Source organism: Lissotriton helveticus, chromosome 12 (genome assembly GCF_964261635.1).
Source record: "Lissotriton helveticus chromosome 12, aLisHel1.1, whole genome shotgun sequence".
NCBI lineage: Eukaryota > Metazoa > Chordata > Amphibia > Caudata > Salamandridae > Lissotriton > Lissotriton helveticus.
The window spans coordinates 694,156,176-694,179,368 of NC_136073.1; the positions used below are offsets into that span (position 1 = coordinate 694,156,176).

General features: G+C 43.7%; 1 protein-coding gene across 2 annotated transcripts in view; it reads right to left on the reverse strand.

The window, feature by feature from the left end:
• HYDIN (HYDIN axonemal central pair apparatus protein) overlaps positions 1–23,193 on the reverse strand; it is a 3,619,565-nt gene that overhangs the window by 2,085,444 nt on the left and 1,510,928 nt on the right. For both annotated transcript variants that reach the window (XM_078670948.1, XM_078670947.1), the window contains exons 38-41: positions 17,217–17,369; positions 10,925–11,098; positions 9,792–9,965; positions 4,142–4,362 (exon numbers count right to left, since the gene is read on the reverse strand). In XM_078670948.1, the coding sequence (XP_078527074.1) occupies positions 4,142–4,362; positions 9,792–9,965; positions 10,925–11,098; positions 17,217–17,369 (722 nt within the window). The remainder of the gene's footprint in view (positions 1–4,141; positions 4,363–9,791; positions 9,966–10,924; positions 11,099–17,216; positions 17,370–23,193) is intronic.

The following is a 23,193-nucleotide window of genomic DNA, read 5'->3' on the forward strand; positions in this document are numbered from 1 at the left end:
TATATCTGTTTCTTTTAACCTCTGGCGGATCGCCACGTTTGCTGCTTCACCTTTTATGTTGGCTAGTAATATAGCCGAGACCTGCTTGAAGTCTTTCAGTAATTTCATACCAAGAGTTAAAGCTGGTTCTGGACCGTATTCATCTTGAATTTGTTTTAGCACATCTGGTATTACCGAAATGGATGGAACACCGTGCGTTTTTGTGTAGATTGAAGCAAAGACTGTACCCCAAGTGTCACAGTCCTCTATGTGTGGTGCGATTCCCATTGGGAGACATATAGTCAGAATCCTGTGTTTTTCTATCGGGGTGGTGTCAGGAAACACCGCCTCTATTTGGGTGATTTTCTGTGCCAACCAGAATGGTATTTGTTCCCGTTTAGCCGGAACTTTACCTAGGCAGGATTGGATGTTCTGTGGTGTGATTTTATTTGTGTTCCCCTGGTGAGGGGTCAGCTGTGGTAGTTTAATCGCTGGCTGAATTGTTGAAGTCCGCATTACATACTGAACTAATTGTCTATGAATTTTTAGTAATTGTTTTAGCTGTATTAACAGCTCTCCTGTAGACATTCCTTCGATGTCTGGGTGTGGTGTGTATCCGGCTAAGACCGGCCACGTTGCTCCTGGTCTACCTAAAGGACCGAGTCTTGTAATGTGATTGTTATGTTTTAGGGCGCCATCAAATAAGAGCAAATGCTCTTGGAATTTGAGTGGTACTTCCACCTCCTCGAAAGGAGTGTAAATGTCAGGTGGTACCTCTATTTTGTAATAGTGGAAATACTTTGTTACAGCATTTGCTGCTGGAAAATGTATCCATGAATAGTATACCTCTGTCTGCCGATATTCGTGTGCCTCAATTACGAATATGACTGTGCCACCTCTAGGTGTCAGTCCATTTTCTATAAGTTTTAAGGTTATAGATTTCCTTTTGGCGACCGGGATGAGTATTATATCCCCGTCTGCATCTAGTGCTGCAGTATCAGCTGCTACTATTTCAGCTGCTAATCTAACTGCCTCTCTTTCTTCATCACTTTCTGACATTTTACTGTTAGAAAGGTTATTCTTTTTGTTTGCAGATCAGGTTTCTTATGGAAACAGAGATTAGATGCACAATATTTTGGAATAGTGTATCCTTCAACGTTGACTATACCAAGAACCATACATAGGAGTTCCCTCCTGCGAGGTTTTGGAGGATATTACCTTTCACCCACTCCAGACGTCTTTGGAGTATTTGGGAAAAGGGGTCTGAGTGAGAAAGCACGACTGAGTTACTCTAAATGTCTTACGTTAGTTTTATCGCCCTTTCCAAACGCGTTGGGCGCCATGTAGTGTAGTTCCTATCTTCCCAATAGGCTCTGCGCATTGGAATAATACCTACAGCAGTAAAGGCCTAGGCCAGACGTTAACTAGGTCTATTACTGTCGATACTAGACTTAAGTTTTGGGTTTGCCAGCGTAGCTCAGAGTTCGCTAGAAACTTTCTCGAATGTTCAGGAAAGAATTAACTCCCCTGATTAGACAAGAAGGGATTTAGTTTCTGACAACCATAGAACATGACAACTTTGCTCTCCCCTAATCAAGAGTGTATCTCCAGAGTCGTGTGAGCACAAGGCAATTATTTTACTCAGTCAGTACGTGCATTCTTAGTCTCATCAGATTGTAGAGAAAAGGAAGAGACGGGCGTGTTCAATAAAAAGGTGTTATTTATTGATCAGTCTCTTTTCTCGTACAAGAGAAATGGATCGATATTATTGCAATACTTATAGTTAAGTAAAGTGCATACATTAAAAGCAATAGTATAAAATAATACTGTAAAAACATTGATATGGTTTCTGAGCCATATGATGTTTAAAATGATTAAAATATATTTACATACACATATACATTTGACTAAACGTACTCAACTGGTGTTTCTAAATACGCCTACCCCGTGTACCTGACCTAAGTCTAATGCGTGGGCGGGAATAGAAAGTTACAGTTTAAGTTAAGTTTGTTTTTGCCAAGTGAATAACTAAAGAATTCTCAGTGAGGGGTTATTCAGTTCTGTACCTGGAAGTTAGGATGAATGAGGAATGGTATCTCTTTCTCTGCTCTCGATAATCCAGGCTGCCTGCGAGGGCTGCCCAGAAGCGCCGGTGCTGGGTCTCTCGGCTTGAGATAGCAGCGCGTCTCTCAGCGCGTCAGGAAGGCGGGGCTGCTGCCAGCGGGGTCTGCTTCTGCTCTCGGCTTCGGCAAGTATGGCTGCTCCGTCTCGTCACCACGCGTGTGTTTGCATAGGGCAAGATCGGCAATATTTATACCTTAAAGGTGCCGAGATTGACGTAAGGATGGACATAGATACGTCAATAAAGATGTCATACGACTTGCTCGTTAGCACATTCTTTACTAAAGTTCTCTGTGAAATCAAAACAATGGCCGCACGGATTTTCCAGGTTGTCATAGGTTTGATTTGTTATGAGAACGTCGTATGCCTTATCAGGGGCTGGAGGAATGTCGCTTGTCTAATTAGATCTCAAGCGTTATGACCTAATCAGATAACACGTTCCTGTGCCGTAGTGTGACTGCGTCAGATAACGGTATCTGCATCATGGGGGCTTTTCTCGCCTCATGGGCTGACTGTTAGTTAACTTGATAGTTAGTTTAACCAGAATAGGGTCAGGAATAGGGGGATTGATTCAGAACCTATAGGAATACATGACACTTCATCTTCACTAGCTGACCTCTGCTTTTTTGTCAGCATACTCAGACACAGTCTCCATATTTCTCATCTTCTTTCATTTTATATCTGTTTTTTAAATGGCCATCGCTACCTCAACTTTCAGCTTTTCTGCCATGCCATCTCTGTAACTTAGTTTAACTCCTCTTTCGGTCTGACCTTTGAGACAGCATAATAATTTAGCAAGATTATTGTTTCCTAAAGAAAATTACTTTACAATATGGATACATACATTTGGTCTTTTAGTTTGCTGTCTGTATTTTCAGGTCTAACAAATTGTCAGTCACACTTTAATTCTGACTATCACTCCACACAGCAAGGGGCAGAGGGTCAGCCCACTTAAATCACTGGCTCGCCATTGTGCGCGACATGGCATTTTTGCTTATGTACAAAGTGGTCATACAGATAGAAATGTTTGCCCTTCAGAATAAGGCCCATGGGACAATGTTTCCTTTTATTTAATAAATTACTATATTTACTAATATTAGCATTGTTAGGTTTATTACTACTGAGTGCCCAGCAGCTACTTGATCAAAATTATGGGCAGGCTTGCTTGTCTTAATGTCTATGAAATCCGGAGCATACTTATTATTTTACCAATCTAAAATGGTTGTCAGCCAACTTGGAATGGTAAAACAATAAAAAAAAAGCATAAAAATCAAAGAAGGACACTCGTGTGTGCACGATGCTTGGGTGCAATCTCAATGCTGTTTATGTTATACTTTATGATAAAAAAATCCAAAATAAGTGCCCATGCATTCTTGCACACACACCCTTGAAAGTTTTTGCCCATTAGGTATTACAAAATCTTTCAAAGATGTCAGTCTGCGTATGCACATGCGAGTGCATACCCCGGTGGCCATCATGCAATGCTTTATTATTGTAAAGTATGGCAAAGCAAATAGCTCTCTAACTCCATATTGAAGACCATATGTATTAGGTCTTCCAATACTTATTTAAATAAAACAATTTTCAATGCATTTTACAATTTTTTAAACTTAACATGTCTACTATGACTGTAAGGTCACAGCATAAATAGGCTACTGTGGCTGGATAACTTTATTAAGAAGCAGTTTACTCTTACAATTTTATTTAGATCGTACTTATTAGGCTTGTTTCTTTCTTTTGGTAAGCTAATTTACCTTTTTAAAACGGATTTATTGAATGATTGTGAAAAGTGTGCAACCTTTAAAAAATAAATGCTGGATTACGGACTTCAGATTCTATAATGCACTTGTGTTTTTTAATCTTACATCATCCAATTGTTTTTCATCAGTGTGGCAAATGACCATGTCTGGCTTTTGTCATCCTGGTTTGATTAGCTTGTTCACCAATTTTTGATGATTCATAAGGTACACCCAAGCATCGAAGAAAAGTCCTGTCGTATTTTATCACATACTCTTTTTGGGGAAGAATGAACTTTACTCACCTGGGAAAGGTCGGGTGTGTGCTGCTTTTGAGCAACGTGGCTCTCAGATCTACCCCCACGCCGATCGACGCTTCCCCTGGGACCTTTTGATATAACAGACTGAGGGCCAGTCTTCGGTTCGGACAACTGATTTCCTTCGGCTGTGTGTTTTGCTACTGCTTCAATGCTGAGTGCTCCGGCTTGAACTGGCTGACCAGTAACAGTTTCCTGGGCTTGAGCCGCTGCAAAGAAGGCACATTTTAGAACAGAATAGTTCTCAAACATCACATTGTTATTGCCCAGCCATTGCCATTAATATAATTTGAGAGTTCTTCCACAAAAACTCGAGGAGCAGAATTCTGGAACTTTAGTTATCATTAGTCTCTAGCTAATCACACTACTCCCCAATCCCTAAGAATCTAAAAGATCTGTAATTCAATTATTTACCGAAGCAGAACAAACTACTTTGTTGCAGTACTTCAGTGTTATCCTGACTATGGTGATCTAATTTTAGATAGCAGATGCACTTGTTGATTCTCAAGATGAAAGATGCTACTTACCTATAATTGACGTTCTCCAGTACTAGTATCTGTTATAGATTCACATGCTTGAATGAACACCTTTGTCAAGCTGGGAGTCCCACAGTAGACAAAGTGAGCAGTACAATATTAAACATACATAGAAAGGCTTTAACGTACACATAACAATAGCCTAGTCACCTAATTATAAAGGATCCAAAACTCAGCCAATTAAATCAAAGGACAGTCTTCATCTCTCCCTACCCAGCCCACCACAGTTAAAATTTCATAGCACAAGCATTAAAGTATTTTTTTTTATTTACAAGTGTGCCTGAGTTGGGGAGGGGTGGGTCACATATGAATCTATGAAATATACCAATACTAAAGAGCTTCAGTTACAGGAAGTAATCTTTTCCTTCTCCATTATTGGATCTTAAATTGATTGACATGGTTCAATCGGACCAACAACCTGTAATTACAAATCGAGCATCATTCAGCTGTTGAAAGGGCGTGAAGGCTAAACAAGCATACCTTGTTGAAACAGATGCAGTAAAGTAGGATCTCACTAGGACAGAAATTGCCCTTAGCGAATTATATAGCTTACAAGTGGTCCATGTTTGCAAATTGAGCAGTTTGGATGTTGTAAAGACACACTGTGTAAGTGTTTTTTCAATGTAACGAAGTCAACTTAGATTTGAGCTTGTTGCAGGCTGTAGGAAGGTAGATCCCCGACTATGGTTGCCCCCAACTTTTTGCCTGGTGTTTTGCTGGTTTTCTGACTTAGTTGACCTGGGGCCCTGCTATTCAGGACCCCAGGCCCACTGCTCTCTCTGTTAAAATGGATTCCATGTACCCTAGGTACATATCCAATTGGATACTGAGTCACCTTATCAGACCCTGTACAGTATACCCTAGGTATCCAGGGCATAGGTGTACCCAGGGCCTACCAGGGGCTGAAGCATGTATTATGCCACCCCTGGCTGGCCATCCAAAACTGACACAACTGGCTGCTTGACAGCTGGGGCAAGGTGGTGTAATCACCCCTTGCTTTAGATATAGTATACCTATATCTAACCCTAAAATGGACACACAGATCTCCTATCAGTCACTCCTATGGCAGGCCTTCACAATCCTGAAGGCAGAGTGTTTGGAATCGTGTGAGATAGTGCTCTGGCATGAGCTGAGCCTGTCTGCGGCTTTCGGGATCCATCCCTTAGCCGTTTCCATGATATCGCATACCATATACTCTTAAGTGCATTATAATCCTCGCGGTTATATGCCAACTCTGGTATCGCATTATCAAAACATGTCGAGTAAGGTGTCATACGAATTGGAATACTAACCCCTCGCCAATTCTGGCGACGGGGTTAGCATTCCACCCTTCTAGAGGGACACGACATGTATGTAACCTGTAACCCCGGTTAAAGTCAGACAGAGCCTTAGCTCCACAAAATGGACGCTGCCACCGAGACACAAGTCTGCCCTCCTGCTGCTGGGAGTCCTCCCAGCCCAGGAGGCAAGGACAAAGGGTTTCCTGCCAGGGGCGGTGCCAGCACCGTCCCAGACAGGATTTTGTGTATCCTAGGTAGGCAGGGCTTTAGAGGAAGGTGACTGCAAGTGGCACCCCGGTGCTCACTGTGCATAGGCCGGCTGGAACCAGTTCCAGGGGCACTCCAGCCCCTGATCTGGGGAAAGCCCGCCAAAGGAGAGGGGTGTAACCACCCCCCTCCTAGTCCCACCCATAGGGCAGGACTTAGTCGCGTGCCAGCCCCTTTTTGCAGGATAAAGGTAGGAACTGGCCCCCTTCCAGAGCAGATCATCTTTGAATCCTGAAACTACTTTCCACGAAAGGAACTCAAGACTTCTTCCCAAGATTCTCCCTTGTGACTAAGGAGTAGTCACCCTGCAGCAGCAGGCACCAACCAAGCATCGCGGTTTGTTGCCAGTCTCTCCTCCGGATCAAGACTGCTCGAGCACGACGAGAACCGGCTTCCCTGGCACCTCTGACCTCAACCTACATCATCAGCCCAGCTGTGATCCGTGGGTGCGACGAGACCTCGAGGGACCGGCCATCTTCAGAACTGCACGACGCTTGTCCAGCACGACCGCTGAGTGACCCTCGACTGAGTGCTTTGGGGTAAGAGAAGCCCCGACCCTGAGCAGCTCCAGCACCGAAGTTCAGCCCCCCTGCATCCACGAGATCTGCGTGGGGCCCTTCTGCTCTTTGCTACTCACCGCGTTGTCCAGGTCGCTTGCCCGTTGGCTAGTGGCCCTCTCACGACGCTCTACGACGACAACCACTGCTGGTCTGGTTGCTCCAGACTAGCCCTTGCTCCCCTCCAAAAGAGGAGCACCCTGGACCCTCCTGGTCCACTCAAGACGCCATTTTAGGTCCACCGCGTGGGCCTTGCATTTGCCAAGACTTGTTGCCCAATCCTGGGTCCAGCGACGTCGACAGCAAGAACCTTCGTGGGACAGCTCGCACCTCCATCCTGGTCGCCGACAACGCCTCCTGGTCCAAGAGACTGCAGAGCCCAGCAGCGCCCACTCACCTGGCTGAGGTGACTTCGTCCGGTGCCATCCTGGTGCCCACTCAAATCACTGGCTAGTGATTCAGAACTTGGTCCCCTCTGCTTACAGGTTTCTTCTTCCCTGATCCAGGCTTGGATCACCACGAACTCCTTCACTGGCCGCCTGCCAGCAACTTCTTTCTTCAGGCTCCTGGATCTTCAACGAGGGTTTCCGACGCAACTTGAACCCTATGCAGCCGCAGCCCCTGGGCTAGGTAAACTGAGTACTCCGGTGCTCCAGCATAGTCCAACACCCTAAGTGTTCGGATCCACCCTTGTTTTCAACCCACCTAGTCGGGTTCGCCCGAGAACAGTAACTTTGCAAAGTGCTAGTATCCATAGACTTGTTCCCGCATCACGCGTGAGAGTTCCCACTCTGCACACGGCGTCCCTAGGCCTCCTGCTTCTAATCTAAGGGTTCAGCATTGTAGGCCTAGCGTTTCTACAGTCTAGAAAAGTATTACTTACCTGCTAGTAACTTCGCATTCCACTTCTTGTGTATATGGTTTTTCGTGCCCCTCGGGCATTTGTGTAAATTGTGCGACTTTCAGTAATTCTTTAAGAGTTTTGTTGTGTGCTTAGCTCCCTGTCTCATAAAGAGCCAGGGTAGTCCTGTTATAAATAAATATACTTTATTTTTGATAACAACTTGTGTGGTGTCCTTTCACTTGGTGTTCAAGGGGTAATGTGATGGTAAAACAGCTGGCTTAACACGCCCTCTAGAGTCTTAGCCTTAGACTGCTCGTATCCATGCTACTAGGATAGCTGGTCTATAAGGTTGACTTACAACCAATCATCAATAAGGGTTGTTTGGACTGATACAGAGTGCTCACTAGAATAGTGAACATTATATATCAGGCCAACTTCTCACACAGGCAATCTTTGTTTTAATATCAGGGAAAAAGACAGAAAAAAAAAGTCCAGCAGACTATAAAAAAGACCCAGACACAGACAAAAATTGCACACACACTGAGCTGTCAGACCAGCCCCTCGGGTACTGCTCAATTGCCCTGTATGGCAGTCTAACTTGTCCTGCTGCCATATCTCTTTTTACTGGCAGTAATACTGCATAAAAGTGTTCCTCGTTTTCCACGTTGATATCCTGCATATTCCCACAATCAACATGAAGAAGAAGGCTGTAGATGTACACACCACTCGATGAATGAGCACTCACTTTCTTTTGAAGCTGATGATCTGCTTCTTTATGACAAAACACTAAGGCTAAAGACGACGTCAGTCCCTTGTTTGCTTGGAAATTATCTGGAGACTGCAGGATGGACTGAAGTAGAAAGAAAGACACATGCAGACATGCTGCAAATCCCTGACATAGTGTGTGACATAGAGAAATAGCTTCCACACAGCAAAAAGACCAGGACCCCTCTCCCCAGGGACATGCCAGCCCCAGAGGGAGCGGGGCCCAAGGAGTTTGAACCCTACGAGGTAGAGCACCTGGGCCCATGGAGACCTTCTAGGGAACAGCTGTGCCTTGGGCCGCAGGTCTGCCCCACTCTTGAAGGCTTGAGGCAGCAAGATGCTGCACAGGAGCAGGGAGATGTCAGTGGCTCCATCAGGGCCTATTGGGAGGATGGACTCTGGCACACTGAAGTCAGAGACTCCACACCTGGTGCCCCTAGGAGAGTGGTAGTGCCTCAGTTGTAAAGAGAGTTCCTGCCCACTTTGACCCATAACATCCCCCTAGCTTGAACATATTAATTCCACATGTAGCTGCTGAGTCATCAGCTCCCACAACGATGTCACATTCTTATTACTTAATAGTAATGTTTGTTACCCTCCTGCTTCCAGTCCTCACTTGCTATCTGTGCCTTCAACAAGCGTTTAGCAGTGACTGGGGGATACTGGGAATGCCAGCCGTCTCAGGGTGCCCATATGTATTTCTATCTGCCTGCTGCGTTCAGAATATCATTGTACTTTTAATTGTTATGAACCATGCTATGAGTTGGCAAATCATATTCTCAAAAGTAGAATTTAAACCGTGCACAAGTGAATGTACTATTTTTGCTAAAGGCAGTGTGTTACATTCTATATTGTTAGGGTGTTGATTCTGTCACAAAAAAATAAAGTCACAAGTTAATGTTAATGTAGGATTAGGCCCCATTGGTGTTTTCCTTGCATTTGAATTGATCATTTGTAACAGTAACCATTATTTAAATAGAAAATCATCTGATTGACCAAACATCTAATGTAAACAACTGTTTGGATGATTTACATATCTAAAAGTGTATTTTCACATATTAAATCAGCTGCCGTCTGTCTGTATTGATTGTGGGCATTTGAAGATCAAGGCTTCACTAGAGAAAATGTTCAAGCTTGAATGCACACCAGATCGAAGGTTCAATACCCAAGACCGTTACAAGATAATCAAGTCTGCAAAGCACGCTCACCTACATTCATCCACACACTTGTAGCCCTGGTTTCCCCCCTGAGGCACCCACCAATACGCGTAGTTTATCAGTATTGGTTCCAGTATGCACAATGCTAGGATAAAGTACGGAAAGGGTATATTATGGCTGCCATTAACATGTCTTTTAGCACTGAGGATTCTTGCTCACGGAATGGACTCACCTTTCTCATCTGCCTCCCGCTGGGCGTGTTCCAGAGCTGCCCTAATACACAACTCCCTTGCTTTAAGGCCTGCTTGGCTGCTACCGTCCTTAATGGCCTCCAGGATCACGGAGTCAATGGATAGGTAGGCAGCTCCATAGTACTTCGCCAAGGAGATTGCAATTTGTGTCTTTCCTGAAATAAAAATGATGGCGAGACTGCTTATTGTATAGCAATAAATATGACCATTTGTGCTTCACTTCTTACGTAAGCAAACTGTCAAATTATCCCTCCCTCCCTACACTGCAGCATAGTGTGCTACAGGAGAAGTTCAGTTAGGTCAATTACATTTCTTTAACACTGGATTTGTGCAATTTTAAGAACATCAACATTCCAGAATTATGCAGCATACAAATGAATTGTAAGAAAAGGAGACCTCATTGTACTCTTATGACATAAAATGTTTTCTTCAGGAGACCTCTGTAACACCCATTTGCTGTCCCACAAAACACATCTGAACGTTGAGTCTATGAAAACAAAGAGTTGGCAAATGGACTGAACTTTCTATACTGCTTAGAGATATACTCTGTCTGGACCTTTGTTACAACAATCACAGGGTAATCCCATTACTCAGTAAATACTCAGATAATGATCTCATTTGAAAAGTTAATGCTTTTCAAACACGCCATATCACATGCATCTAATAACAGAACGGGCACAGTGTACATAAATCCCAAAAGGTGTGGCAAAAAATGTTCCTGCCATCAAAAACAACACATGTTCACAGACCTCCTTTACCTTCATGTCACTGCGTAACACCATTTCCTCCCACTCTCTTTTTGTATTTTCTCTATTTTACTCTGCAAAGTTCAAAGACCCATCTCCCATTGCCAATTTCCATGTTGTTTTTCCATGACATCTAAACTGCAAACAGTTATTCTGGTGTCCAGTTAACCATCTCTGCTCCAAAATGCTGATTATGCCTTCCACTTTCCACGCTAGGCATTAACTATGAGCTGTTCTCCTTCTTTCCCTGTCCATGTCCATCTTCTCAGCTATCTCCTGCCCACCTTTTGTTGAACATTTCCCAGCTATCTCTATCAATCCTACCCCGGCACAATTCTTCTTGGCCCCATTTATGCTCTGACACGTACCTGTAAGTGGTGCTCCATGTACTATTACTGCAATGCCCTTTCGGTTCTTGGATGCACGTCCTTCTGGAGAGATGTCAATTCCAAGGTGCCGGGCAAGGGCTTTGGACAATGGGTTGTTATCCAGCTCCCCGACCGCCTTCACAATGTTCCCATCAATTATCTGTTGTTTTAGAGCTGCATAGAAACAAAGTTTAAGGAGAGCTGGTTGTTGCAGCCATCAGCAAACTACACTCATGGACATCATAAGGACTGAACTCCAAAATACAATTCATTCTATAACTTCATTTTAATGGCTCAGTTAACTAGTACGTAGCCTTCCTTATGAGCATCAGAATGGTTATGGAGCAAGAATACATTTTTGTTCGCTACTGATCTTAAATTGTTTTTTAGAAGTTAATCTTGCTTTGACTAACTCCTGATATATTTCTTTCCATGGTCACAGTTCTCAGCTTTTTGCTCTTGCCCTTTGCTCTGTCACCAGACTGTGTTCTCACAACCACAGCCACGTTGCTTTTTCTGGAGTCCTCTGTCCGCTGCTTTTCCTCTAGCCCATGGAGCAATTCTGTAAGTATGAACATTACCATCTTTTGCTATGATCCTTATAAATAAGTTCGTAATTTGATTTAATTTAGACTTCTTTTTTTCAAAGTTTTCTCTGTGGCACTCTTGTGAAATGACTCTTTCCTTCGACCCTGCCTCTGCTGGTAGCTCCTGAACTCTTGCACATGAAACATAGCGCACACAGTGTTACGAGATGACGGAATACAAACAGCTAGATCTATATTTTTTTATGGAAAAGGCATATTAATAGTTGCAGCCCCCTTTCAACTTTAGTGACGACACAAAAGCAGCACAAAGGGGATGAATAGAATAGGAGTTAGACAATGTCCCTTGGCTGTGCATCCACTATGTACAAACTCCTCTCCAGGCATTTAGATGTACTTCCAAAGTACTAGCCTACACTGTACATGTCAGCATCTATCGTTCTCTCTTCACCTTGACTGGTTATCTCCCTCAGTCTCCACGGATCCTTGAGCCCAAAGTGACCACGTGCTAACCAAGTAGAGGCTGAGAACGGATGGGGTTCCAGAAATAAAACAAGTTGGTCAATCCAAAAGTGATGGATTCAACCACCCTTCTAAACATCATTGTTAGAGGATTAGGACATGGGGGCTTTGAGGTATCAGAGGGTTATACATAGCAGATATCAATAAGAAGAATCTATAATATCAAAATTTGCAAATATTAACATTCAAAAATATGAGAAATGTATAAACTACTAATACCAAAGAAGTAAAAGATTGGCAAATAGGTAAACATGCATAGCAACATAAATTATTTTTATGCATAAATTAGAAAAACGACTTCCAGGCAAACATTCCCGTCCTAAAACAGAATTACTTTGTTGTGGCTATCTTAGAAAAGCTTAACATGCTTCTTTTATTAATTCTCACAATAATACCCACTCCTGGGTCTACAAATGATGGTGTGAGAGATGCATGATTTGGTAGGCAACTGCAAATATGGGTGTCAACATTGGCTTTGTTCAATATTGCCTATTGTTTTGAGTGCCCCGACTCATTCTCTGTACTGGACTATTGGCTACTTCAAATTGGAAAATATTGTCCTTGACTGTGGCTTAAGAACGAAAGGACCAGATAAATAAGCAATATAAACTAATAAAAATAAATGGAAAACAACCACCACTTAACTAAAAAGAAAGAAAATATTGCCCACCGTGGTACACTTACCTATGACTTATAAAAGGTGATGTCGAGTACTACACACTGCATCTATGTAGTATGGCTAACGACGACGAGACAGCAGTAACAAATGTAATCATATTCAAATGTTAACCCAAGCTCAGTATGCAGTTGTTATGGAAACTCCTTAAACACTTAAAGTTGACCATGTACGTATTGTTATTGCATCACTATGCTTGTACAGGCAGATCAGCAAGAGGATAATGGAAATCCTACCTAAGTGCAACCTCTTCGATCATCTAGTGGTCAGACAATATGGACTTCTACAAAGTTTATCCTAGGCATCGTAGGGACCTTAGGAGCATCTGTAACTTGAGCATATCTTCGAAACATTCATACATATAGCAAGATTAGCATTTGTAAAAACTGAAAGTAATTTGCGAACTTGACTGTGGGGTGTTAAAGAAATCTGCCCTGCATAAGGATTTTTATTTTTCAATGTTAAGCGGAATAGTGTAGACTGAGCCACATAACAGAGTGCATAGCTCAAAGGGCTATAAGACAGCATTTTGACAATGTTCTTGGTCTTCTCAATTAAGATACTTTTGGTGATTATTGTGTGGCGAGTGGTGCATTTTAAGGCACACGGGGCCACGCAGCGTTGGTCAAAACTGGCTATAGTTCAAGCAAATTTTACAGGGAAACCTAGAGTTATACTCACTGTAAGATGCTTTGAGAACGATGTGCTAGTAAATGCCTTTTAGGCTCTCTAGGCCAATTAATTTGGTTAAAATTGAATAGGATTTCAAGACTTGGTTACAGGTGAATTATTGGTAATGTCCTTTCCCCAACGCCAAGAAGAGTACTGAAATAGATGTACAGCTCACAGGGAATGGTGCCAATGGCCATACCACCTATGCCCCGCCGACTACACCTTTATGCACACCCAACAGATAGAACTGCAAGAGTAGCAGAAGGATTGCTATTAACTAGACTCTTTGAAACTTCCTGCAGAATAGAGTGATTTCTGCACCCATAGCCATATATTTTACTGGAAAGGATACCACTGACTGTACTTAACCACATTTGTAATCTAGCTGTGACTATCAACCTGCAGGTAATATCAATAAGTGCAAACATGGTCGTGTATCCAAATGTATCAGGCAGAATTGGCAAACAAATATTAATAGGCTGCAAAGAGTAACATGGAGTGCAAACACACTGAGGCTGCTACTGTGTTGGCTAGTGTAAGCAAACTGGCAGTTTCCTCAGGTCTAAAAGAAATTTTCAGTCAGCAATCTTATGACAAGGCTATGAGATTCGGTTAGGCTAGATCATTTACATAAACCCGGTAGTAAACAATGATGAAGCCAATTATTTCTACTTTTGTATATTGAAAAGGTGCCCTTAAGCTTTAAAAGAAACAAAAGAATAGAAACCTCACAGAAAACAGAGGTGACATTTTCACCCACTCACTGCATAAATGGCAGAAGTGCACAATTCTCTTATGTAGCTGTCAATGCAATGACATGATTGATCCTTCCGGGACAGGGTCCCATTGATCCTGCATTATTAATTAACAGGTTACTTTCCTTCAGCAGTGCCTTTTCTGGTAGGAGACTAAATGCAGATTTCTCACCTTTTGAATATACCCAGGCATCAGACTTAGGAAAGAGCCCCATTTTGCATGGTTACCCTCCCTTTTTGCCTGACATCTGATGCATTTTGACTTGATGGGCCCTGGGCACATCAAGTCAAAATGCATCAGATGCAATCAGGTTCCCAGGTCCTGTGTTCTTTCCCGAAGCCGTAACTTTGTACCCGCAATTGGCACCTCTCTGGCCACATGTAAGCCCTTTGTAAATGATACCATTGGTACAAAGGGCACTGAGACCAGGGAAGACCTCTAAGGGCTGCAGCACCTGTTGTGCTACCCTTAGAGGCCCTAGACTGTAACACACACAGCCAATGCAGGCTGCGTGCTTTGGTGCAGAGAAATGTGAACAGTCAACAGGACACACATCCTTGTGTGCCATGCCTGCAAACCACTGCCTGTGGCCTAGGTAAGCCACCTCTCCAGCAGGGTGCACTGTACCACAGGTGAGGATACAGTTGCATGAGCACTGTACCCCTACAGTGTCCAAGTCCATTCTTAGACATTGTAGGTGCAGTAAAGGCATAAAGAGTATATGGTCTGGGAGTTGGACATTATAACTCCACAGCTCCATAATGGCTTCACTGAAAACTGGGGAGTTTGGTAGCAAACTGTTCAGCACATTACACCAACACTGATGCCAGTGCGGGATTTAATATAAAATGCACACAGAGAGCATGTAAGAGATGCCCCCAGAAAAACGACCAGCCCTAGTGCGGTTCCTGGATGACTGCCCGCCATTTGCCACCACCAGACAGGTTTCTGGACCCCTGGGTAGAGAGCCTCCGCTCCCTGGGTCCAGAGACAAAGCCCATCCTGGGCAGAGGTGTCATGCCTCCTCCCCCAGGTTGGCCTGGGTCCACGAAGGGAAAGCTTCAAAGGCCTGCCACCTTTGTAAGCTGTCCCTGTCTTTTGCTGCCCCCAGCAAATGGCTCCCACCAGTTCTGACACCCACTTTGGGCAAGCCAATTTATTGAAAAACCGAGTTAGGATGAGAGGTGTGCCCACCTTTGCCAACCCTGCCCATCAAGTGGGGAAGGCGAGGTGAAAAACATCTCAATACCCTCCATCCTGGAGATGAGGGGTCCCAGCCAATTATGGAGCGGCTCATGCCCCCTCCCACTAGAGGGTGGCATAATAGGGGGTGTACGCACTCCAAGGAAGAGACCCATTGGTCCCAACCTGCACAGCCCTGTAACTCCCCTGAATGTAGTATTTAGGGGAGACCCTGAACCTTGCCTCCTCGGGTTTGAGGAAGAAGGACTGATGGCCTTTCCTGACTCTGACCTGACTACAGTGGAAACGATGGTATGTCCAGCAGCCCCCCAGAGATTGGAGGCAATGGATACAAAAGACATCTGTTATTCCTGGGGCTTACTCTGGCCAAGCGTGATAATGCCAAGGCATTGAAGGCGACGTCTCCGCCATCTATAGGAGTCTGGAAACAGGGCCTTGACTTCTCCATGGGATTAGCGTTTCCGATATTTAAGGCATGCAGGTGTCCCCAGAAACACCCGAAGATATTGAAGCAGTGGGCTGACCATCAGGGTGTGTATCTTGAACCTGTTCCCCCTGCGTTGCGCAACGATGATTTGTCATAGAGATCAAAAGTTGGGTGCTCACAGTGAGAATATTTGTACCTGTATTCAAACATTACGACGGGAGTCTTTGTCTAATAATTTATATAGACACTATAAGATACTAATGTTTTTTGTTTGTAATTTTTTAATGTGTTTCATTAAATTTCCTACATACTCCTTCTTCCAACGATTCTATTGTGTAAAACTTGACATCTTTAATACTACCATGATACATATACAATGTGCTACCCTGTGTTATCTGGGTCTTCTGTGTGTCAACAATAAAAATTTGTTGTGAAAAAAAAAGTCTATCAGGTAACATCCTACATGATGCTATACACATTATATTGTAAGCTATTAAACCAGTAGATATATTAAAAAAAGACCGAATGAGTGTTTAGGGAAACGGCTGAATCTTAACTTCCTTGGAATTAATGGGTCAAGAAGTTTAATTGCAGTGTTTTGCAAAGATAACATATGATTTTTCATGGAAGGTGCATCTTGGTATCCACCCTGGGAAGTTGAAAAAAGTCAAGGGCATAAGCTGAACCCTAGACAAAAATCTTGGTGTCTGATTTACAGTACGATAAATGAATTACTTCAAAAGACTGTGCCCAAAAATTATTATTGAAGGGACACAGAAGGTAGTGAATGGATCTAAAGAAGAGTGAATGTCACAGGAAAAAACAGAGGGTATCCAGATAGGACCAGTATATGTGTATAGGCATAGTGCACTCTGGATCAGCTGGCTCTGTGGGGATCACAAAAGGTGGTAGAGCAGAAGTTCCCTCTGAGAGGAAGTGGACTTCATGTAAAAGACTCTGTAATAGTAGATATCCTTCAAGGCAAGGGCGAATGGATGACTCATAGAACAATTTTAAGTTTATTGGGTAGTCGAGGGAATACGAGAGCTCATCAGAAAGGCGAGGGATGTGAACTAATTGGAGGTATTGAGAAGTGGAGGGCTGTCTGCATAGTGGATGGGTCTACAGAGCTGTAGAGAAATGATATAGCAGGTCTGAGAGTAGTGGTGGGTATCTAATTGCAAAAGAGGAGCTCAATACAGCAAAGAAGAATTTTTGCGTTCCAATTGAAAGACCTGGTTGTAGGCTGGTGGTCAATACAGCAGCATGAACCTCTAAATGGCACTGTAGGTTCTAACAGGCAAGCTTGAGGAGCGATTCAGAAATAGTTCAAAGGCTGGAAAAAGGCAGTGATCAGTACTGTCGATATTAATTTCAAAATGCTGTCAAGGAAAACCATTCACTAAGAATGCTGAAATGTGACATTGCGATGTGTAAAAACATTTGCCACCAGCATTGATATAAAAGACAAAACACCTTCATCACTATTACCTGAAGGATGTCCTTTACCGCCATCCTCTGGTTTCCCTTCAGATTTTGGAGTAGTGCATCCATCACAGCTGGGAGTCGAGCGAGCATGCACCGCAGAGGATGCCTCTCGTTTCTCAGAGGAGGAGTGATGCTCTTCGTCCTCCGATTTGATTTCTAGATAGAACAGAAGGAGACAAGGAGTAGTCATTGGAGGAAATACCATATACAACAGAGGAGAAGAGACACTATGATAAAAAGAGAAAAAATAAAGACATCTGAAGATATCAAAAGGTTACTGGCCGTTATCAGTAATAATGAGAGGGACCTCAGTGCATTTTTTAAAGAATTTGGAAAAACGATGTTCATTCTAACTGCATACATACTTATAACATTGAGGTAGTTATCCAGTTACCACTACACATAAATACTACACTGATTCAATACATATGAAGCAGCTGAAAAAAGCAAGAGAGATGTAGACTGGGGTAAAATATATTGTTACAAGATATTTTTAACTTTCTCTTATTTCATTTGTTTCTTTATATAGGGCCAAAAGGTTGAACAAAAGTGATCCATAAGATGGGAAGAGAAGACTATAACATCAAAGATTATGCATGAATCAGAAACCTGGCGTCAGCTCTGATATTGGGTGTTGCACCGTGTTTTGTAAAGGCATGCACAAAAGCTTCAATAGCTGTTTTGTGGATCTACAGTAAAGGTATAATATAATCGAATAAAGTAAATGAATGCTGTTTTGGGTCTGGGAGAGTGAAGATTTTTTTAAAAAGCTCATTAAGGTGGGAAACGTAATAATGACCTTGAGAATTTATTAAAAGCACAATCCCACCACTTTAGAAAATTACCTTCAACTTAATGTGCCCCCTTTATTAACTGCAGGAGTTTCCTGTATCTCCAGACCCTCTTTCATCATGCATACCTGGGCTCACACCTCCCTGCCAAGGCAGCCACCCACGACTGAATGTTCCCACCTGACCTGGAATGTAGGAGAACATTCACACTAAGACAGTAACCAGGGAACACCAGGGCTCCCAACTTTAAGATTATTTGGACTCTAAACAGACTGCACCAACACATTTCCAAAGCTGATCTATCTTCTTATTACATTGGGATTATTTGAGAAGGTGAACATTATTCATAGTGATAGGATGTAGATACCATGTTTAGACATAAAAGGGGGGGTATGAGAAAGAAGGATGTGATCAGTGGCACTGGTTCTCAAGAAACAGCCGATGAATAATTAATGTGGCCATGGAAGACTAAAAGGCTGTGCTAACTTTTAGATTTAGGGGGAGGGAGTTCTCTGGTGCAAAAGGAACTAGAATACAATTAAGAGAACAAAGACATTTTAGCCATAGTAAATTTTGTTCATGATAAAGGAGTTTGTTGGGACAGTGACACCTGCCCAAAGGAAATGCAGTTAGTGTGTCTTGGGAACTGGATCGTATTAGACTCAGCTGAAGGCACAAACAGGCAGAAGCATCGAAGAAAATACCGGGAGCAAACGGGCAGATTCTCAGAATCTGGCCGTTTGCTCCCGGTATTTTTGCATTTGGGATGCATCATCCCAAATGGGGAAATCGCAATTTAAGGAATCTCTAAATAGCGATTCCTTAAATTGCTCTTGCATTTAAGGAATCCCAAAATGAGATTCCTTAAATGCAATGCATGAAACCCAAAAAAATAGCGAATTCGCTAATAGGGGGAGCAAATTACCATGAAGTTGAACTTTGTGGTAATTTGCTAAAACTTTGAAAAATGCACTTTAGTGCATTTTAAAAAGTGCATTTTTCAAAGTTACATGTTGCGCACACATATGCCCTTAGGGCATGTGTGTGTGTAACATTTGTGCACAGGTCCATTTCGGGGGTGTAATAGGGTGTCCTTTGGACACCCTGGCACCCTTGAAATAGCGGAACATTAGCGATTTGGTAATAGCTAATCGCTAATAAGGAATGGCTTTCCCATTCATTCCTATGGGCCTTTACCGAATTGCAAATAAGGAATCTGTAGGAATCGCTAATAACATTGCGATTCCTACATGCATCCCGTTTTGCGAGTCTTTAATAGCGATTCCTTAAAATTCGCTATTAAGGACTCGCAAAACATAAGTTTGATGCATCTGCCAGATAGTGCCATCTAATGGTCTATTGACATTACACAGTACGAGATTGTGGTTTAGAATTAATGGGTATGGCATAGAACTAAAGGGGAAGAAGAATTGAATACCATCTGCACAGATGTCATAAGAGAACCCGAATTAGGAAAATTCTAACACCCAGAGAGGCAATGTCATGGAAAACAGGATTGGACCCAGGTAACAAGAACAACTTGATTTATGCCATCAAATGTCCCTGCGACAAACTATATGTGGACAAACGACACAAAAGATAAAATGCAGGACCTTCAACATATGTTCAAATGCACTAAGGGATTAATAGACATCCTTTACATCAATCTCCCTCCATTATTTTAGATATCCGATGCAGTATATCCATGACGTTTAGTTGGAATACACATCTGACTTAGCCTCTTAAGGCCTAATGGGCTTGTCCCATTTTTCTTCAATTTTTGAAAACTCAGTAAGTGGATCAAATGTAGTCCGCTTAACGGCATGTTTCTACCAACTTTCTGAAAACACTCTCATAGAGAATTTTTTCTGCAGGCTGTCCAACCTTTCATCCTGTCGTGAAGAAGACCCGTCTTTGACATCTTTAAACTCATGCTATTTGTCAGGTTCGAAACGTCGAGGGTTGTTTGTCCTTCCATGCTCCAACAGGCTTGCTAGCATGCAACTTTGTATAATTCAATTATCAACACTGTTTGTCGAATTTGAAATTGGAGTTTTTCAAAAAGTTTTTATTGTAAATATATGTACAGTATTTTGTCACATTTGTGTTTAATACACACATTTTGTCACTATCACCACACCCACTATGTCACGTTAATCACGCTCACGTGTGCTGTTTTATGAATTCATTTTTCGGACAGCCTTTCCAGTTAGTTTTGGGAATTCTTGACCGCCCCTTTTTTTGAATAAGATGAAAATACAAAGTAAAATATTACCTTTTGTATGAATAACATATTGTGTTTGTCATTTTGCGTGTGTTCAGTGTTTATGTGTACTCAAATGTTTAAAACTACAAAGTAATTGTTTGACCCGACAGAATCAATTGTTGTTAATATTGCATAGGCCCAGGTTCTGATGGATACTGGATTACCCCATTGCTTTTGAAATAGATGTCTCTATCATCATCATAATCACTTTATTTTGATCATAAAAGATCATAAAAGTACACAGCACATACATTATACAATAAAGGAGAATCAAATAACATAGATAAGAACATTTCATATAAAAGAAAAATCACACATACTTCTAGTGGATGATTTCATCATGAAGTACTTACTGTGCGCTTTTTCTACAGTACATATCAATTGTTAGGCAAATCGAGGTCCATCATAAAGTGCATCCACAGTGCATGCCAGTATCTGGACAAACCAAAGGCCACAACTCTACGTGTATCCGTACTCAATATTCTTAACACCTCCAGATAGTGGCCAGGTCCAACTAGTTTACAAAGTGGTATTATCCATTTTTCCCTGAGAGATTTATAGTTAGAACAAAAAAATGGCAAATGCACAATGGATTCAGGGCTTGCATTACAGGCAGGACAAAAATCATCAGTGACTGCATCATTGCTCCAGTTTTTACAAAAAAGTTTTGTGGGCATAGTTTTATAGCAAAACTGGAAAAAAAGTTTCCGGGCCAGAGGAGGGACGATTTCATCCAGTGTGTCCTCAAAACAGGGGACACATTTAAAATTGAGGAATTCAGTAGTCAAGTGTCCCTCAGCTTTTGGAGAAGTGTGGCTCAATGGTTAGAGCGGCAGACCCTGATGCAGAGGTCTAGCCCAGGACCAGGGTTCAATTCCCCGCCTCGGCGGGTCTTGGGCTCAAAATTCCACGGACCTGATAATTCTCGCCTCGGTGCCTATTCCAATCATGGAGTCCCACTCTGCAACTCTGGGCAATAGCTTGCTTAATCTCCACAACGGCCCCCACAACGCTAAGGATGCCTGGCCTCCACCTTGGGGGTGCCCAGGAGTGGACACCTCACAGGGAAAGCCAGGATGGGTTCCACAGCGGTATTCGTACAAGCGCCTTGAGACCCTTGCGGGTGAGTAGTGCGTTATACAAGTATAAATTTACATTACATTACATTTACAGCTTTTGTCAAGAGTTGCAGTAGTATTGTTTACCAAAACATTTCCTTCAGCCTAACTCTGGATACCGATACCAGGCTATCTGGATCAGACCAGAACCTCATCATCCCAAGCGTCCCTAGTAACTCTTTTAATACTCTAAACCAGGGAATTGAGGTGATCAATGAAGACTTTAGTAGCTCGGGGAGTGACTCCCGGTATGGTAGAAGCTCATCCATGGCCCACAGCCTGTGCCAAAACATCAAGAGTTTGTAACTTACTTTATGTGCCAACTGCCTTTGAGCAAGATCCAAGTATACAAGCACCAGCGGGGTACTTGCAGGTAGATCTGCCAAGGATCTGAGGAAATGATTTTCAATTGCAGGCAAGCAACTTGTCAAACCTGTGCCCCATAAAGAGCACGCCCCTAATACTTTTGTGTTATAGATTTCCAGAGCGGGTGCAAGTTCTCTTGATATTGTTTTCCTGTGTATTTTGGTACTGTTAGCGGTCTGATGTATAAGTTGCATCTTCACCTTTTCAATATGTGCCACCCAATATATTGATGGAGTCAGGCGGATGCCCAAATAGTCAAAAGCATCAGCACGCTCCAAGTTACTGTTACCAATTAACACAGGTCTTTCGTTGGGCTTAACCATTCCTTTTCTAAAAATCATATATTTTGTTTTTGTTTCATTTAACACCAGCCCTCGCTCATTGCAAAATGTAATAAATCATTTAAAAGCCACTGTAGGGGCGTGGCTAAGATGTCAGCCTGACCAGACGTGTCCTGCGAGGCTCCCCGGCCCTGAACCCCGTATCGCCCCTTTCAATAGCGTGCATTACCCCCTAACTCACATAATTCACGGCCGGGGGTGCAGTACTTACCACGGTGCTCCTCGCTCGACGAACTGAGCTGCACCGCCCGTGGGAGCCGTGGACGTTCGGCGGGAGCCCTTGCCAGCGTGAGGCTGCGAAATGGTGGCTGCGGGTGCCCGGCGCCTGGAGTGATTCCTGCGCCCCTGGGGTCCGTTGCGGAAAGAGCGGCAGGTCAACTACAGCGGCCCGCGAGACAACGGCTTGACGGCCCGGGCTTCCCGCGACCGGTGTACAGCCGGGGCCGGCTGCGGTAGCGTCTGGAAGCTGCTGGGCGGGCTACTGAAGCACTCGATCCCCCGGCTTGGGGCCTAGCCCACGCAGGAAAAGAAACCGAGCTCCAGCCTCTTTGCCCGTTGTAGTTGCGGGGTCATCTGCGGGACGTCGAGTCTCCGGGCCTGGTGTGTGGCGGCTGGCCCCGACGCCTGAAAAAATCGGCCGGTGCGGGGGCGGCGGAGGAGACGGAGATCCGGACCTCGGTCCGGGAGGAGCCCCGACCGCCGACCCAGGATTGGCGGAGTTGCTGCGCGCCGGTGCTTGGTCGGCCGGGTGGTGACCCCGGGATCAGCAGGTGAGGAGCGCACCCCCCCTGAAATCGGAGCCCAGGCGTCGGGCCTACTACGAGAGCGCACCAGTGGCCGCCCACGAGAGGGGAGGACATTACCCATCTCTGCACTGGGGTGGCAGTGGCCCACCCCGTTGGACTCCCACCACGACTGACCCCTCGATACTCGGCCATTACACTAGGGGTCCCCAGGGGAGACGGGGGCACCCTTGAGGATGCGATGTGCCGGCAGCTGTCCCCTCGGACCCAGCACACACTCTAACTGGCTAGCTACGGAAGTTCCTAATCTCTACAAGGGGAATACAGCTAACCCAAATGGGGAGCACCAGCCACC